General features: G+C 39.5%; 1 protein-coding gene across 1 annotated transcript in view; it reads left to right on the top strand.

Moving 5' to 3' along the window:
* Nucleotides 1-19,756, top strand: part of LOC138056350 (vesicle-fusing ATPase-like) — a 63,199-nt gene that overhangs the window by 15,360 nt on the left and 28,083 nt on the right. Inside the window, exons 12-19 of the mRNA XM_068902129.1 lie at nt 180-221; nt 715-792; nt 2,526-2,568; nt 2,955-2,991; nt 7,670-7,747; nt 8,269-8,319; nt 8,522-8,561; nt 9,670-9,744. Of these exons, the coding sequence (XP_068758230.1) occupies nt 180-221; nt 715-792; nt 2,526-2,568; nt 2,955-2,991; nt 7,670-7,747; nt 8,269-8,319; nt 8,522-8,561; nt 9,670-9,744 (444 nt within the window). The remainder of the gene's footprint in view (nt 1-179; nt 222-714; nt 793-2,525; nt 2,569-2,954; nt 2,992-7,669; nt 7,748-8,268; nt 8,320-8,521; nt 8,562-9,669; nt 9,745-19,756) is intronic.

Here is a 19,756-nt window from a genome sequence, read left to right as displayed (position 1 = left end):
TGTTGGCATGAGGTTTAATTCCATGCACCTAAGGGCCCTTGGGGTTGGACATTTTGTCAAATGAACTTCTAATTTGAATACTGTCTGCATGTGCATTAGTTTGGCTTTCGATATGAATCCAGTACAAAAATCCTTGTTAGACAGTATGTTACAAAGTCTTTTTTCTTTTTCTTTTTTAGGATTGAAACATGTTAAGGGAATTTTGTTGTTTGGACCACCAGGTAAATTTGATTTGGGTCAATCCTTCTTGCTTGTAAAGATCTCATTTCTTTTTTAGTTGCCGGGTTGACCAGCAGGGAGAAAGACCTTTTCATGTACTGTGGGTCACAACGTAAATGTGATCTTGGAGGACATGTTGAAGATTAACTGGTTCCCTTTAATGTTTGTTGATCAGAGCTTAAGGCCGCTGTAGCCTGTGCATTCTTCCTACACTACAGTAATTCCGCTGTTTTTTAACGAGAGTACACACTAAATAACTACCGGTATACATCATGCGGCTAATTTCCACCCAAAGGTGAATGTCACTTTTCCTCTTTGCTATCAGCCGGGCTGAAACAAAAGAAAACAGGCTTCTGCTAACAGGGAAGGTCAATTCAAGCTTCGCTTAAGTAGAAAAGCATGTTAACGAGGCAAAAGAAGTTTGAAATCGTCTTTTGTGAAAGATCTATGTTTTTTGAGACAGATATTTAATGTGCTTTTTTGTTTTTACATCAGGAACTGGCAAGACTCTAATGGCGCGGCAGATTGGAAAGATGTTAAACACTCGAGAACCGAAGATAATTAGTGGGCCAGGTAAGTACAGTACATTTTAAATGTGATATTTTGTATCTACATGAACATAGGACGTTTTTCAGCTTACTCTTGCAGAACCAGATCTTAAAAAAACTATTCGAAGTAATCACTGTGTATAAAGAATATTGCTAATTATATCCTGAAGCCGTCTCATGGAGCATACAGAAGTTACATGTATATTTATTTTGTAATGTTCATATTGTTTGACGATAATAAATCTAAGGAAGGAACGAGAAGGTGTTGTGTTTTTCAGCATGAATAGCCAGCGTCGCACAAGAAGTAAATAGGCCACTTTCGTATTCTAACGGTTGAACTGGATCTAGCATGAAATGGAGGCTTATGCGGGCAAATTAATTTTCATTTGAAAAGATTTCCCCGCATTAGCCTCCATTTCATGCTAGATCCAGTCCAACCGTGAGAATTCGAAAATGGTCTATTAACGAGCGGGGAAGCCGCGTGGAGAATGGGAAGGGGCGCTGTGGTATTCCCCATTCTCCACGCGGCTTCCCTGCTCCTTAATTTGTCTCTCGCACCAACAATACCGCCAGCTACGCAGGCTACAGCATGGACAAAGGTGTTTTTTTTTTACAATTTATATTTTTTGTCATCGAATTAAAATGTTAAAGCACTCCTTGAAACGCAGGCAAACCTTGATGTAAAATAGTGGTTCTCCGTCATTGTCGAAGATGATAAGGTATTTGCAAAAGTTTATCAACTTCTATGAAGCACCTGGGCTAAGTCGCAGCCTTGTCAGACGCCATTACCGAACTCGAAGGGTTCCTGTCAATATCATCGCCATTACAAAGCACTTGGTCCGTCATGCCATTTTTGAATAGCTTAACGATGTTCACATACTTAGGTGGGCATCCTATGCCGGGCTCTAGCACTGTCCACAGAGCCTTCCTGTTGCCAGTGTCAAAAGGTATTTTAGGTTCATGATCACTGAGTAGTGAGGCTTGTTTTGCTGGATGCATTTTTCCGGAAGGTGCTTCACTGCAAAGATCATATCAACTGCTCCTCTTCCTGGTCTGAAGCCACATTGAGCCTCAGGTAGACTGTCTTTGGCAAATGAGATAAGTCCTTTTAAAAAGGTTCAAGCAAATATTTTTCCGATGGTGGAAAGGATAATTTCCGCAGTTCAATTTGCTTTCCTCAGTTGTTCTTGTATCGAGGCGTCACATAATTCGTCTGGCGACGACTCTTCAATCCAGATACTCCGGAGAACGTCATGTAATGCGTCCATCTGCCTTGTATGTAGAGACGAGATTCCGTCTGTTCCTGATCTCTTGTCTCGGTTAGTCGAGGAAGTAAGACGTTTCTATCTCCTCCATCGTCGGTAGTAAATCTAGTCCCTCGCGGATAGACTTCCCTTGGATGCGATCAAGAGCTGCATTGTCTACCGTGAAGGCCATGTTAAACAGGCTGCGAAAATGCTCAGCCCAGCGTTGTTTCAGGCTTTAGAAGCCTTGATCCGTGTGGTGTGTGGACAGCAGAGGCCGGTCTAAAAGGACCGAAAAAAGTATCCAAGGAGCTTAAGAACTTTATTTGTGCGAATCAGCGTAGCGCTGAACTGCCTGCTACCATTGATCTTTCATTTCATGCAGTTCTGGACCTTTGCCCGTTGGTACTAGAATACAGTCTGTTAAATTGGCCAATCTTAACTTAGGTAATTTCTTAGAAACACGATAAAATCACCGAGTGTCTTGTGATTTAAATACCCTTTTCTCTTTTAGAGGTGCTTAATAAATACGTTGGTGAATCTGAAGCAAACGTCAGGTAATTACACTTCGGAACAGGTTTTTTTGTTTACATTTGCATTATCACAATCACAAGATTTTGGATCCGGTAAATAAAAAGCGGCTTTTTCTTAGCATCTCTTGAATAGACCATTTTCGACCAAGACCATCATTTTCGACCAAGACCATTCTCTTGAATAGACCGTTTTTTCACGGCTTGATTGGATCTAGCATGAAATGGAGGCTATTTCGGGCAAATCTTTTCAAATGCAAATTAATTTGCCCGCATTAGCCTCCATTTCATGCTAGATCCAGTCCAGCCGTTAGAATACGAAACTGGCCTATTTTTTTTACGTAGTAAAGATGGGAAAACGTAGAAGTCAACTGAAGCAAAGAGAACTTAGCGTTTTCTCTTTTACTCCACAGAAAGCTGTTTGCTGAGGCAGAGGAGGAACAAAAAAAGGTTCAGTTGTGTAATTTTAGTTCTTCTGTAGTAAACAATGGGAACCGTCCCATCATTTTTCGTAAACTTTGGCATGGAATTTCTATTTGGACAAAAAATGGAACTGATCTTTTGAAAAAATGTATCAAAGACTCATAATTTATTTTTGACAAACCATGCTACAGATTTTGTGTTAGAGTGTTCTCATACTGTTGCGTTAGAAAATTGTGAAAAAAAGTAGTGAACTCGCTGAGTTTTTAGGCGTTTCCAGCTTTGTTTACATGATTTACCAAATATGCTTGTGAGTCGAACCAGACGAAGAAATGTTAAATAGAACACACTTGGCAAAAAAGGATAAATGTAGAGTTAAAGGGACTCGAAAAATGACTATTTGAAGGGGTCCATAGCAACAGTTTGGCGGTTAAGATCGTCCCCCCGTAGAAGGGTAGTATCATGCGAATTAGGGAGGGGTCGCACTGTGGCCTTATTTTTTTTTATGTTGCGTCATATGTTGTCCCACAAATATGTCACGACATTTACGCCACGGGAGTCTTGGAGGTCGCACGTGTGGGACATAAATGATAGGTGCGGTTACACGGGGCACTTTTACCGTGGTAAATTGCCTTTTTACCACGGGAAACTGTATTTAGTAGTGTGACCGACGCTTCCCGAGGTAAATTTCCCGTGTTAAATATCCATGGATACGTCAAAAAGATCAGTGGAAGCGCCCATGACATTTAACGTGGGAAGTTGGAAGGGTGTTTTGATGCCCGAGGTACAAGAGCCAATCGCTATGCTGATGAAGTTGTGATTAAATTTCCCGCCAATGAATTGCGTGAGATTTCCTTTTACCTCGGTAATCTTCGTAACGTGTGACCCCTAGTTAACACGGTATACTAAAACCCAAGTGTGAGGCACCGTGGGATAATTTACCATGGGAAATGGCATTTACCATGGTGAGTGTAACCGCACCTGATATTTGAAACCGGACTGTCAACTCTTAATATTTCACGCTCAAAAAGAGCTTTTTACAACGAGCAAATTTGGCCGGTCCCCAGCGACTTTGTTAAATCGAGGTTTCACTGTAGCTAGCTGTGCACATGTGTTCGATTTTTGCCGGTATTTCAGATTTGATTGACATTGCGGCCGAAGAAAAACATAAAAATGTTATTTTAAGGCCATTAGACAAGGCAGGACATCGGCTTTTTTGATCTTTAGGTCCTTCGGGCATAGTTATATCTAGTCGCGACAAAAGGGTCGCACTTGTCGCAGGCACGCAATGACAGATTTTATGTCCAATGTAAACACCAAAAGCGTTAGTGCGACCCCTGCCTTATCCCTTTAATTTGACCATAAATTTACTAAGGCATGGGTCGCACTTGGCATATCTTTGCCGGAATTTGTTTACTTGGCGATTGAAATCTGTCATCGCGGGCCTTTGCCTAGTGCGACCTCAGGTTTTTGGCTTCGGCAAAAACTTTGCGAATCGGCAAAACATCAAATACGCCGTAGTGCTTGGGTGGGGCAGGCAGATTTTCGAGCCAAACAATGGGAATCACAGCGGTAACTTGTCAACGCTTGTCAGCGTAGCATGAAAAACGATACGCGCGGGAAGTTCAGTTCTAGTTCGCGGTTTAAACTACGGTTAAATGAAGTTCTTGTGACTCGAAGTTGCTGACGAAAAAATTCCCCTGGTACTGTTATGTTGTAGTAGTGTAGATCAAACCACGACTCTACCGGGCGGGGAACTGACCAGGCATATGGCGATCGAGCTATCCTTCGTCGACGTCGATGTCTTTCTCTGATCATGGCCGCAGTTCAAACAGTAAAACATTCCTCTGCCCATCGTTCGTATATCAAGCGAAAGACAACAAACTGCTGTAGGTTAAGCTGAATGAACAGAAGGAGAATCACCGTAATAACTATGAGCACTCCTTCCACGGGACGCATTCTTGTTTCTTTTTAGACTGCGATTGATATCATTTCCTTCGAAAGCACATGAGTAAACGACGTGGTATCCAGTATCTGGTTACTGACAATTATCTCCCTAGTGCGACTCGCCGTTTCTGTCTAAAAGTTTTCCTTTCCGGTTGCGGTTTCAAATTTTTGTGGTTTTTTAGCCGGCAAAGATTAAAACTTTTCCCAAGTCCGACCCATACCTAAATCAATTTTCAGTGACCTTTTCGTTCTTAAATTGCATCTGAGTCACCGCAGTGAGATAAAAATCGATTGAAGAATGTGATTAGCGGTCATGCTTTTCAACCGAGACAAAAGAAAAGATAATAGAGCTAAACTCATTAAAAAAGTCCACACCTGGCCGTAACGTCGTCATTCATAATTATACTCTAAATACAGAGTGCATTGGACCTAAGCAGACTAGGAAAATCAGCAGCACACATAGGGGGAACTTGATAAGAAGAATTCGTCGTTACCTGGACGTTTAGATTGATTATAACCAACATTCTTAACCAGCCAGGTATTCATTCACTTGGTAAGCTAGTTTATCTCTCACTCATTTATTGAAGCTGATTGGGTGGGCGAGTGAGTGAGTGCGTGCGTGCGTGTGTGAGTTGACAAGCAGACATATCGTCAATTTCAAAAACACTTGAATGGGAAATTACACAAGGCTCAAGATGATTATATACAAGCAGCAACACTGGATATTGAACCTAAAGATAAACCCAAGAAGTTTTGGTCTTATATAAAGGCTAAGAGACAAGATCAGATTGGCATTCCTCCCCTAATGAGTGATACAGGAATTAAAGTCGATAGTCTTGGTAAAGCTGAAACTCTAAATGCTCAATTTCAACAAGTATTTACACAGGAAGATTTATCATCCATTCCCAATGCAGCCTCTTGTGGTACAACTGGAATGGATCCAATAATTTTTGATTTTGAGGGAATTAAAAAGCTCCTTCAGAACCTTGACTGCAAAAAGGCAAATGGTCCAGATAATATCCCTACTCGACTCATCAAGGATACTGCTCCTGAAATGGCTGAAGGAGTATGTTTTCTGTTTAATCAGTCTTATACTTTAAGTCAGCTTCCTGCAGATTAGTGTAAAGCTGATGTTGAACCAATTTTTAAGAAAGGCGCTAAACAAGACCCTAATAATTACAGACCAGTATCTCTAACTGTAGCCTTGTGTAAAGTGATGGAGAATGTCATCGATCGCAGCATTATGCAGCATTTGGAGCATAATAACATCTTGTATTCTGAACAACATGGCTTTAGAAAGAATCATTCGTGCGAAACGCAACTCCTGCTCACTATTGAAGACCTAGCAAAGAATTTGGATGAGGGATCTGAAGTTGATCTACAGATTTTTAACTTCAGCAAGGCCTTCGATAAGGTTCCCCACCAGAGATTACTCTCAAAATTGAATTATTATGGGATTCTTGGAAAAACTCTTGCTTGGATTAATTCGTGGCTTACAGAGAGATTTCAGCGTGTTGTGGTGGATGGTGAAGGTTCTAGTTTGGTTAGGGTCATTTCAGGAGTACCAGAGGGTACAGTTTTGGGCCCTCTCATGTTTTTATTATTTATAAATGATATTCATGAGAACTGATTTAGATAGTACCTTGAGACTATTTGCTGATGATGCAATTTTATACAGATCAATCAACACCGTGAATGACAGTGATATCCTACAGAATGATATTAACAAATTAGTATCTTGGAGCAAGACATGGCAAATGCAGTTTAATGTGACTAAATGTCATACTATATGAGGATAGCTAGGATGTATTATTACATCGATGGCCAAAAGCTGTCTCCCGTGAACAACCATCCTTATCTGGGAGTTATGTTATCTAACGACCTAAGATGGAATTCTCATGTGGAAAATATTGTAGTCAAAGCAAATAAGTCTCTTGGTTTTGTAAGGCGCAACCTTTACCCTTGTTCTGAAAGTACAAAGCGTTTAGCTTATGTAACCATTATTAGACCAAAATTAGAGTATGCTACCGCTGTGTGGGACCCATATAGACAAGAACAGATTGCTTCAATTGAAGCCGTCGAGCGGCGTGCAGCCAGATTTATCAAAAGAGTCTATAACAGAACCTCTTCCGTTACAGAAACGCGACAGTCATTGGATTTAGATCTTTTAGAGGATAGACATAAAGCCCATCGATTGAATATATTTTATTTAGCGGTTAATAATTTGATTGCATTGTCTATATCTAATTATTTTTTACCTTAACAGCGTTTTACCAGATCATTTTCTAATGATTCATTTATTCAAGCCAATTGCTTTTTATCCGAGGACAATAAGGGATTAGAACTCTCTATCGAGTGGTATTCGCACTAGTACAATTTTTTCGTTATTTAAAGATCTCTGCTTCTTAGCTATTAGAAATAACTAATTTGTTGTTTTCTTATTCATTTGTATATATGTATTTTATATTTATTAAGCAATTATTTTATCATTTGAATTTGTAATATATCACTATGTATAATTTGCAAGTGTTTTTTTTTTTTTTTTTTTGATATTCTAATTTATTTAATTTATATTGGCTTGATGCGAAGACGTTGTCAATATGTAAATGTGGCGGACGCCCAGTCAGTCAGTGACCCAGTTGATTGTTTTCCTAATTTAATCTTATTTACACGTATGTTTCTCTCTTTGTGTGTGTGAGAGAGAGAGAGCTACAACAGCATAAGTTTACTCTAATATCTCGCCTTAATCTCTGTTATTTAGTTCGGAGACAACAGTGGGTTACATCTTATCATCTTTGATGAGTTTGATGCTGTTTGTAAATCAAGATACATGTACAATGTAAGTACTGTGAGGTGCTCTTTTTATCTCCTTTTTGCAATGACCAAGCGATTTTTAGCAATGCGAACTTTTAGCGGGAATCAGTTCTGCGAACGTGTTTCTCAACTGGTAGAAGTTTAGACTATCTTGCGAGGAGAGCCGACTTCTAATCTTAGGCCAACCTTGTTTTTCGCGTGCTAAAATAAACGATAGGACATGCACGCGTGCAGTGTGTACAACTTCTGCCTTAGCTTCGATGATGGTGTTAGCGGTGTTAGTATTGTCGATTTGAAGAAAAGCTCTTTTGTTCTCCGAAACTGAGGAGTCTCAAGATTATATACTCTACTTTGGGCTGGAGAAAACCTCAGATTTTTTTCTTTTAAATTTGAAATTCAGTAAACAAACCAACTTTCAAGGTGTGGACTTATACTTACAGCCCATTTGGTGCATAAAACAGATGCGTAAGTCATCTAAGACGAGTCCATTAATTAAAGTAAAAGACAAATTTGATGACTAGAAATTTTTTGTTCTCCTTGTCTTAGTCAGGAGGCACTGGCGTACAAGATTCGGTTGTAAATCAGCTGCTCGCGAAGGTATGTTGTTTCAAGTTTTTTGTTTCTTTCATTTTTGCTTGAGTAGCCCGGGCCTTCACCTCGTTTTGAATCTGTTGGTTAAGTAGTATCCATTGTCTACGACTTCATGTTTCTGGAAAAGCCTTCCGTTTTTGATATTCGCGTTGTTTTGTTTCTTATTCGTCCAAAATTGTTTTAATTTCATTTTGTTGATCGGTTGTAGATTGATGGTGTCGAGCAACTCAATAATGTTCTCCTCATTGGTGAGTTTGTTGGTAGATTATTAGATTTATGATAATATTAGGCCACCTCTCATGGGATATGAACCGTGCAAACTTAACAAGTTAATTGTCTTCAATCAGGCGACTCACTATCTGTAAGTTTCGCACTCCGATGCGAGATTTCAAGCGAGTGTTACATTCGTAATAATCACAGAAACAGCATGGTTAGTTGATTTTCATCGTTGTTTTCCTAAAACATCTACGTCTACGTATATTTGGTCGGCAAAAATCGCTAAGACTTTACACCAACCGTAAAATAATATAAAATAATAATAGATAAGTATATTACTTAAGAAAAGCTGATAAATTAAACGTAAAACACTCTAATGAACTTGATGATACAATAGCCTCAGGGAGACACTTCCAGTCAGAGATAGTTCGCGGAAAATGCAAAAATATTTGCATATGCGACACGCGAAATTTAAGTTGATGGCCTCCCCTCATGCGATTCTCGGAATGCTGAATTAAGTATTTTCGGCTATAAATATCAATAAGACCATGAGTTAATTTATACATAAATGCAAACCCAAACTGTTTTCTTCTCATTTCTGGCATATCCCACCCAAAGTCATTAATCATGTCTGTAACACTTGCGTTCTATTATAGCTCTGCGAACAGAACCGTGCTGCGTTACGTTGAACCTTTTCCAGTGCACTGATGTCTTTCGTTAAAAACAACTAAAAACAAACAACTGTTAGATTCGCGGTCTATTATAATATCTATATAAAGTCTCGGCAAGGGATTAGTATATTGGTATGAACGCGAGTGCATTTCCTGATTTGTGGGCACGAGTGATGATGTTAAAGTACTCAAAATTGCGAGTGCCGTAGACTAATGCTATTTGAGAATTTTCAAAACACCACGAGTGACCACAAATTACGAAATGTCATGAAAAAAGTTAGTACGCTTTTTTGCTCAGTACGCACGCAAACAAAATTACTCCGTCCTGTTTCCATAGCAACCTGCTTATTGCACATACGTCATTGATACAAATACTAGAAACAATTGGCTTAACCGGACACTATATCCTGTAATTGTTTTCAATGGTTAAGTGTAGAACTTTGATGATCTTTCTTGCTTTGAAAACAAGGCATGACAAACAGAAGGGACCTAATTGACGATGCTCTGCTCCGACCTGGTCGACTTGAAGTGCAAGTTGAAATTGGTGAGTATTTCAAGACAGGTTTTGTGATTGGAAAGCAAATAAGATTTGGGATCATATTCACCGCATAAAATTTGATTGGGTAGTTTGACATTGTCAGAATTTGAAGCAAATTGGCATGTAGATGTTGGTTGTTGCTGTACGCAAAAAAAGAAAATGGTATTTCAAGACATGTTTTGTGACTAGAGCGCGCATACATCTTTCTTGCATATTTATGAGCCCTTTTTCTGTTTTCGTCAGCTCCTGTCCATTACGATATAATGAAGTCTACAGAAGACACTCAAAATTTAGGATCATATTCACCGACCTCATAAAGTTTGAAAGAGTACAGTCAAACCCCTATTAAGCGGTCACCCTCGGGAAATAGCCAGGTGACCGCGTAACAGAGGTTTTCTAAAATCAAACTCGCAGAAATTGAGCAGGGGCCCGTGTCTCAAAGGTCCCGAAAAGGTTTTCGCACCCGAAAAGCCGTAGCAAACTCTCAAACCTTTCATATCTGTTTTATGCGCATATCCCTAAACAGAGGTTCCCTTCGTACCAGACGTTTTAGGCGTATACACCTCTCTGTCTTTAAATACCGATAAACTAATTTACATTTTATTGTTCACGACAACAGTAACGCTAAATGTGGTAACAGCATTTGAATGTTTTGAGGACTTCAAGCTTAAAGGGGCTAGGTCACGCTATTTTAGGTAATTTTGTTTAATTTTGTTAATTATGAGCTCTAAACGTCAAATTGGCAGAGCAAGAGTCTTTCATTTGCAAAATCACGGCCACATAACAACTGAGAATGATTTCCAAGCTTTGCCAATGACATTTTGATATAGACTGATATAGATTTGAAAAAAGGTGGGCCGACGTTTTTCAAATTTACCCAAATTCAATCCATTTCAATCCTCTCCATTTTTGTCCATCCATGTCCCATCTTGGCTTCCCTGTGCTTTGTTAGAGTTCTTCTATAGTTTTGAACAGTTATTTTGATATTTTAGCCAATTCTATGACCATTCGATCAGTGCTGAAAATGCCTAAAATAGCGTGACCTAGCCCCTTTAACTAAGAGATTTTTCAGTAATATCGTCCATCATCAACAGCACATCATCAACAATTACGAAATGGCTGATGACGACCGTAACTGAATTTTCCCCTTGTGTTGAATAAGACGTCGTATTCAGTTTGAAGGTGACAGTTTTTCTTGTGGTTGGCTGCAACGGAAAGTACTAAAAGAGGAATTTGATGTGTGAGCCGGCCGACCCATCACAGAGACGTGTATTTTTACTCAGACAATGCTTATAGGTTGCGTTTGATCAGCTACGAAAGAAACTGGACACGCTACGCATGAATCACAACGCTAACCCTTATCTTCCTGTTTAAAAATAGAGGTGATTTACAATAAAATTAGTCATTTGGGAAATCCAAACGGTGACCGCGTCCGCTTAATGGAGGTGACCGTTTAACAGAGGTCAAATTTACAGTGAATATGGGAAGCCAATTTCGAGAAATTGATAGGTGACCGCTTAATAGAGCTTTGACTGTAGTTTGACAATGTCCGTTGAAGCAAAATGGCATGTAGATATTACTGTACGCAAAAAAGAGAGAAATAATATTTCAAGACATGTTTTGTTAGTGGAAGCGCGCATACATCTTCTTGCATATTTATCAGCATTTCCTGTCCATTACCTTATATGGAAGTCTACAGCCTGTAGTCTTCAGAAGACTCGATATTTAGGAACATAGTCACTAAGCGCATGAAGTTTGAAAGGGTAGCTTGACAATGTCAGGATTTCAGGCAAATTGGCATGTAGATGTTGCTGGACGCAAAAAAGAGCGAGAGAGTGCAGGCAAGGTTTTACGTATTTCTGTACAATTGTACATGTCTTTCGGTTGTAGTTGTCCTGAGATCTTGAGCAGTGATTTGGAAGGAAACAGATTTAGAGGTTATAATTCCTGCATCATAAACTTTAAAAGGATTGTCTGAGTCACAATGTGAAGCAAATTCAGTTGGCACCTAGCTGATGCTGTGCGGAAAAAAAATAGAGAGAAAGTGCAAGCAAGGTTTGAGTATTTCAAGAAATACCTCCCACCTCTCACGTCGGCCCGACGTTTTCAAGTTGGCATTCATTTTAACCTTGGCTACACGTAACCAAAAACTCTTAAGAATGGTTTTTTGTGAACTAAATAGCCATCGGTAAACAGGCTGCCTTTGCTTTCCAGCAAGGTCGTGTTTTCAACCGAGACAACAGAAAAGATAATAGAGTTGAACTCCTTGAACACCGCGACCTCGTTATGCATAATTATGCTCTAAAGACAGAGTGCATTATTGGACCTAACCAGACAAGATAACAAGAGTTTTTCTTGGACGTTTTGATTGATTGTAGCCTGCATTCTTAACCAGCCAGGTATTCATTCACTTAGTAAGCTGGTTGATCTTTCAATCAATAATTGAGGGTGATTGGGCGAGTGAGCGTGCGTGTGTGTGTGAGTGCGTGTGTGAGTGAGGGCGTTCCGTCAGTCGCCCAATTAATTGTATTCCTAATTGATTCTTATTTACACTTATGGTTTCTCTTTTTGTGTGTGTGTGTGTGAGAGAGAGAGCTAGCATAAATTTACTCTAATATCTCGCCTTGAGTATTTCAATACAAATGTGTATGTTGTTGGGTTGTAGTTGTCTTAAGATCTTGAGCAGTTATTGGGAAGGAGACAGAATTAAGGGTTATAATTCCTGCCTCATAAACTTCAAAAGGACAGTCTGACAGTGTCGGAATGTGAAGCAAATTCAGTTGACACCTAGCTGATGCTGTACGGGAAAAATAGAGAGAAACAGTGTGACCTCTCACGCGAAAACGTACACTAACGGTTTTGTGTTAAACAGGCAAAAACTAACGGCGAACCAACGGGTTGCTAACGGTTTCGCCAACGGCTTTAACGGCTTTCGCAACGCTTTCAACGGGTGCGCAAAAATTTTCAACGGTTTGTTACATTTTCCCAAGGTTTTGTGATGATTTTTCCAACGCCTTTTCACAACGCTTTCAACGGATTGCCGAACCAAGTATGCGGTTCGTCAGAAATTAGCATAATCTTTAGATACGTCACTTTATTCTAAAACAGACACCTTTAGAGACTTGTCACAACTTTTGCACAAGAGACAGCTCTAATACCGAACAAAATTACAGTACTATTACAAGAAAACAAATTCTCCTCAAATGGCGTAAACTGAGTTAATTTTATAACCCAAAAAGGCGGCAATGTTTGTTTTGAACAGTTATTTTGATATTTTAGCCAATTCTATGACCATTCGATCAGTGCTGAAAATGCCTAAAATAGCGTGACCTAGCCCCTTTAACTAAGAGATTTTTCAGTAATATCGTCCATCATCAACAGCACATCATCAACAATTACGAAATGGCTGATGACGACCGTAACTGAATTTTCCCCTTGTGTTGAATAAGACGTCGTATTCAGTTTGAAGGTGACAGTTTTTCTTGTGGTTGGCTGCAACGGAAAGTACTAAAAGAGGAATTTGATGTGTGAGCCGGCCGACCCATCACAGAGACGTGTATTTTTACTCAGACAATGCTTATAGGTTGCGTTTGATCATATACGAAAGAAACTGGACACGCTACGCATGAATCACAACGCTAACCCTTATCTTCCTGTTTAAAAATAGAGGTGATTTACAATAAAATTAGTCATTTGGGAAATCCAAACGGTGACCGCGTCCGCTTAATGGAGGTGACCGTTTAACAGAGGTCAAATTTACAGTGAATATGGGAAGCCAATTTCGAGAAATTGATAGGTGACCGCTTAATAGAGCTTTGACTGTAGTTTGACAATGTCCGTTGAAGCAAAATGGCATGTAGATATTACTGTACGCAAAAAAGAGAGAAATAATATTTCAAGACATGTTTTGTTAGTGGAAGCGCGCATACATCTTCTTGCATATTTATCAGCATTTCCTGTCCATTACCTTATATGGAAGTCTACAGCCTGTAGTCTTCAGAAGACTCGATATTTAGGAACATAGTCACTAAGCGCATGAAGTTTGAAAGGGTAGCTTGACAATGTCAGGATTTCAGGCAAATTGGCATGTAGATGTTGCTGGACGCAAAAAAGAGCGAGAGAGTGCAGGCAAGGTTTTACGTATTTCTGTACAATTGTACATGTCTTTCGGTTGTAGTTGTCCTGAGATCTTGAGCAGTGATTTGGAAGGAAACAGATTTAGAGGTTATAATTCCTGCATCATAAACTTTAAAAGGATTGTCTGAGTCACAATGTGAAGCAAATTCAGTTGGCACCTAGCTGATGCTGTGCGGAAAAAAAATAGAGAGAAAGTGCAAGCAAGGTTTGAGTATTTCAAGAAATACCTCCCACCTCTCACGTCGGCCCGACGTTTTCAAGTTGGCATTCATTTTAACCTTGGCTACACGTAACCAAAAACTCTTAAGAATGGTTTTTTGTGAACTAAATAGCCATCGGTAAACAGGCTGCCTTTGCTTTCCAGCAAGGTCGTGTTTTCAACCGAGACAACAGAAAAGATAATAGAGTTGAACTCCTTGAACACCGCGACCTCGTTATGCATAATTATGCTCTAAAGACAGAGTGCATTATTGGACCTAACCAGACAAGATAACAAGAGTTTTTCTTGGACGTTTTGATTGATTGTAGCCTGCATTCTTAACCAGCCAGGTATTCATTCACTTAGTAAGCTGGTTGATCTTTCAATCAATAATTGAGGGTGATTGGGCGAGTGAGCGTGCGTGTGTGTGTGAGTGCGTGTGTGAGTGAGGGCGTTCCGTCAGTCGCCCAATTAATTGTATTCCTAATTGATTCTTATTTACACTTATGGTTTCTCTTTTTGTGTGTGTGTGTGTGAGAGAGAGAGCTAGCATAAATTTACTCTAATATCTCGCCTTGAGTATTTCAATACAAATGTGTATGTTGTTGGGTTGTAGTTGTCTTAAGATCTTGAGCAGTTATTGGGAAGGAGACAGAATTAAGGGTTATAATTCCTGCCTCATAAACTTCAAAAGGACAGTCTGACAGTGTCGGAATGTGAAGCAAATTCAGTTGACACCTAGCTGATGCTGTACGGGAAAAATAGAGAGAAACAGTGTGACCTCTCACGCGAAAACGTACACTAACGGTTTTGTGTTAAACAGGCAAAAACTAACGGCGAACCAACGGGTTGCTAACGGTTTCGCCAACGGCTTTAACGGCTTTCGCAACGCTTTCAACGGGTGCGCAAAAATTTTCAACGGTTTGTTACATTTTCCCAAGGTTTTGTGATGATTTTTCCAAAGCCTTTTCACAACGCTTTCAACGGATTGCCGAACCAAGTATGCGGTTCGTCAGAAATTAGCATAATCTTTAGATACGTCACTTTATTCTAAAACAGACACCTTTAGAGACTTGTCACAACTTTTGCACAAGAGACAGCTCTAATACCGAACAAAATTACAGTACTATTACAAGAAAACAAATTCTCCTCAAATGGCGTAAACTGAGTTAATTTTATAACCCAAAAAGGCGGCAATGTTTGTTTTGAACAGTTATTTTGATATTTTAGCCAATTCTATGACCATTCGATCAGTGCTGAAAATGCCTAAAATAGCGTGACCTAGCCCCTTTAACTAAGAGATTTTTCAGTAATATCGTCCATCATCAACAGCACATCATCAACAATTACGAAATGGCTGATGACGACCGTAACTGAATTTTCCCCTTGTGTTGAATAAGACGTCGTATTCAGTTTGAAGGTGACAGTTTTTCTTGTGGTTGGCTGCAACGGAAAGTACTAAAAGAGGAATTTGATGTGTGAGCCGGCCGACCCATCACAGAGACGTGTATTTTTACTCAGACAATGCTTATAGGTTGCGTTTGATCAGCTACGAAAGAAACTGGACACGCTACGCATGAATCACAACGCTAACCCTTATCTTCCTGTTTAAAAATAGAGGTGATTTACAATAAAATTAGTCATTTGGGAAATCCAAACGGTGACCGCGTCCGCTTAATGGAGGTGACCGTTTAACAGAGGTCAAATTTACAGTGAATATGGGAAGCCAATTTCGAGAAATTGATAGGTGACCGCTTAATAGAGCTTTGACTGTAGTTTGACAATGTCCGTTGAAGCAAAATGGCATGTAGATATTACCGTACGCAAAAAAGAGAGAAATAATATTTCAAGACATGTTTTGTTAGTGGAAGCGCGCATACATCTTCTTGCATATTTATCAGCATTTCCTGTCCATTACCTTATATGGAAGTCTACAGCCTGTAGTCTTCAGAAGACTCGATATTTAGGAACATAGTCACTAAGCGCATGAAGTTTGAAAGGGTAGCTTGACAATGTCAGGATTTCAGGCAAATTGGCATGTAGATGTTGCTGGACGAAAAAAAGAGCGAGAGAGTGCAGGCAAGGTTTTACGTATTTCTGTACAATTGTACATGTCTTTCGGTTGTAGTTGTCCTGAGGTCTTGAGCAGTGATTTGGAAGGAAACAGATTTAGAGGTTATAATTCCTGCATCATAAACTTTAAAAGGATTGTCTGAGTCACAATGTGAAGCAAATTCAGTTGGCACCTAGCTGATGCTGTGCGGAAAAAAAATAGAGAGAAAGTGCAAGCAAGGTTTGAGTATTTCAAGAAATACCTCCCACCTCTCACGTCGGCCCGACGTTTTCAAGTTGGCATTCATTTTAACCTTGGCTACACGTAACCAAAAACTCTTAAGAATGGTTTTTTGTGAACTAAATAGCCATCGGTAAACAGGCTGCCTTTGCTTTCCAGCAAGGTCGTGTTTTCAACCGAGACAACAGAGAAGATAATAGAGTTGAACTCCTTGAACACCGCGACCTCGTTATGCATAATTATGCTCTAAAGACAGAATGCATTATTGGACCTAACCAGACAAGATAACAAGAGTTTTTCTTGGACGTTTTGATTGATTGTAGCCTGCATTCTTAACCAGCCAGGTATTCATTCACTTAGTAAGCTGGTTGATCTTTCAATCAATAATTGAGGGTGATTGGGCGAGTGAGCGTGCGTGTGTGTGTGAGTGCGTGTGTGAGTGAGGGCGTTCCGTCAGTCGCCCAATTAATTGTATTCCTAATTGATTCTTATTTACACTTATGGTTTCTCTTTTTGTGCGTGTGTGTGTGTGTGAGAGAGAGAGCTAGCATAAATTTACTCTAATATCTCGCCTTGAGTATTTCAATACAAATGTGCATGTTGTTGGGTTGTAGTTGTCTTAAGATCTTGAGCAGTTATTGGGAAGGAGACAGAATTAAGGGTTATAATTCCTGCCTCATAAACTTCAAAAGGACAGTCTGACAGTGTCGGAATGTGAAGCAAATTCAGTTGACACCTAGCTGATGCTGTACGGGAAAAATAGAGAGAAACAGTGTGACCTCTCACGCGAAAACGTACACTAACGGTTTTGTGTTAAACAGGCAAAAACTAACGGCGAACCAACGGGTTGCTAACGGTTTCGCCAACGGCTTTAACGGCTTTCGCAACGCTTTCAACGGGTGCGCAAAAATTTTCAACGGTTTGTTACATTTTCCCAAGGTTTTGTGATGATTTTTCCAACGCCTTTTCACAACGCTTTCAACGGATTGCCGAACCAAGTATGCGGTTCGTCAGAAATTAGCATAATCTTTAGATACGTCACTTTATTCGTTGCATTTTACGTTGCATTACGGGTCCATAATCAATTTTGAAAATTATTGCGAGGAAGTCTGTCGCTGAAAAGCCAAACTAGTGTATTTAACTCATAGCAGCCGCTTAAAGGGGTGAAAACAACCGGAGAACTCTCATCGGGACGGCCAAAGGTGGCCGCGGGCGCTTAATAGATTTTTGAACCGCTCTAGCGCTGTGGCACCGTTAAGAAGAGACAGATTTCCAACTTTTGCCACCACTTTAAATGGTTTTATTGATATTATTCATTCGACAAAAAAATAAGATAAGGAAGGTACGACGTCCATAAATTCGAATAATAACTCTTCTCACCTGCGACATTGAATTACATTTATCAGGCTTTGATACAGCCACATCTTTATTATTGTAATGTCGTCAGGGGTACTTGTGGATCTACGCTGCAAAATAAAATGCAAAAACTACAAAATCGAGCTGCCGGGGTCTTGACTTATTCAAGTTATGACACCGTTGCTTACGTCTTACTTAATAATTTAGGATGAAAGAATCTAGTTTGGCAGAGACAAATTCAAAAAGCACTGATGGTTTACAAGTCTCTGCATGGGCTTGCACGTGATTACCTTTGCTGAAAATTCACAAGTCGTAATACTAACTACGATCTGAGAGACTCAGCAAATGAAATTAACGTCCCGTTACCACGCATAAATTGTAACAACAGCTTTGTTTATAGAGGTGCTGTTCTTTGGAACAGCCTGCCTTCTAACCTAAGGCAGGCTGATTCCCTTTGTCATTTCAGCAAACTAAACAAAATCTGTATTTTAAGGCACGGCATTCATGGAAAACAGCTTTTTAGTAGCGTTTTAATTTTTATTGCATAATGTAAGATGGAATTTTTATTGTAAACAATGTTAGGTCTAGTCAAGTGTATTTTCTAAGGTTATCTATAATACTGATGAATTTACCGTGGATAAATAAAGTTTTACCTTACCTTAACTCTCCCGTTGCTTCTAATTTCACGGCAATTTGCATGATTTTGATTAGAAGGATTTGTATGAAATCTTAAAAATTCGGTTTTGGTCGTTTTAGCCTGAATCTGTTCTTTACATTTCATGAAAATGATCTTAGTATAAAAGTCTTTTAAAAGGCATTGTCACTGTGGAAATCCGCCTCTTTTTAGCGGTGCTACAGCGGTTCAAAGTCGTCCATAATCCCATACATTTACTGTAAATTCAGCCATGTTTGTCCCCCAGCCAAGATGACGTCAAAAACCGTGGGAAGGGTCTATTCATCATCAATTTTTATCGGTTTATATCACGCTCTTTCAATTGTCAACACTATTCAGTTATGTTAAAATAAAGAGTTCCGAACATTTTCAGCTGGGAAACGTGTTTATCGAGACTGCAAAGAACATGCGTGCGACAAAGTTGTAATTTTTTCCACAAGCGGAGCCCACAAAAATTTGCAAAGATCCGGCTCTTAAACGATCCACTTGAAACTTTGCGTGATTTCTGACGTTACAAAGCCCCACATTACCTCCAAACACGGAGGGAAAAAACATGGTTGAGGAAATACGCGGAAAAAATACTGCAATGCGTATGCAAATTTTAGCTTATGGTAAATGTTCCATGACACTGCTCTTGTCAATCATTTCAACAATTTAAGAGCGCAATTTTAAAAAAATCGGTTGAAAATTACATGAAACAGGACTATTTCCCGGAAAAGATTTTCCAAAATTTCGAACAACCTTTTCGTTTTCGCGTTAGGTGAAAATTGCGAAATTCTTTTTCCAAAATCATCGTGTGTAAAAAATTTCCTGTTCTGACTTTTTCTCCAATTTCCGCGCCCCCAGGCATCAGTGAAGTGCACTTTCTTGTTTCAGTGACCTTTTGTGTAAAAAGACTATTTCAATATCAGCAGCGGTGTGGAAAATAAACTGTCTAGTGTCTTTGATGAAACAGGCAAGAATTTTAACTTTGTCTCGCTCGTCAGTCCGGTTAGTTTGTGTCGCTTTCTATATAGACCCTAAACATTCGCGCTTGTTTACTTTTGTCTTGCTCAACAGTAATAAACACGAGACGGTGAACACGCTCGTCTGTTTTGACTACGCGAACGCATTGATTTTTCATTGTCAACAAGTTGTCGACACGTTTGATGGTTTGCTCGTCTTTGAGCGGTAATAGTTCCATTCTTTATCGTGGTGTTTTATCTCAAAAAGGACCTCGGGAAAAAAAATAAGGTTATGGTTCACCTCCCCTGATTCAACAATAATTAGTGGCCATTCAAAGACCTGAAGCGGTGAGGGGAGTTCGCTGTGCTGTATATTTTCTACGTTTCACTCAAGTAACATAATTATACTGTATTAT

Source organism: Montipora capricornis, chromosome 7 (assembly GCF_036669925.1).
Source record: "Montipora capricornis isolate CH-2021 chromosome 7, ASM3666992v2, whole genome shotgun sequence".
NCBI lineage: Eukaryota > Metazoa > Cnidaria > Anthozoa > Scleractinia > Acroporidae > Montipora > Montipora capricornis.
Note: the sequence above shows the minus strand (reverse complement) of the source record. Positions and strands in the feature narration are given on the sequence as shown.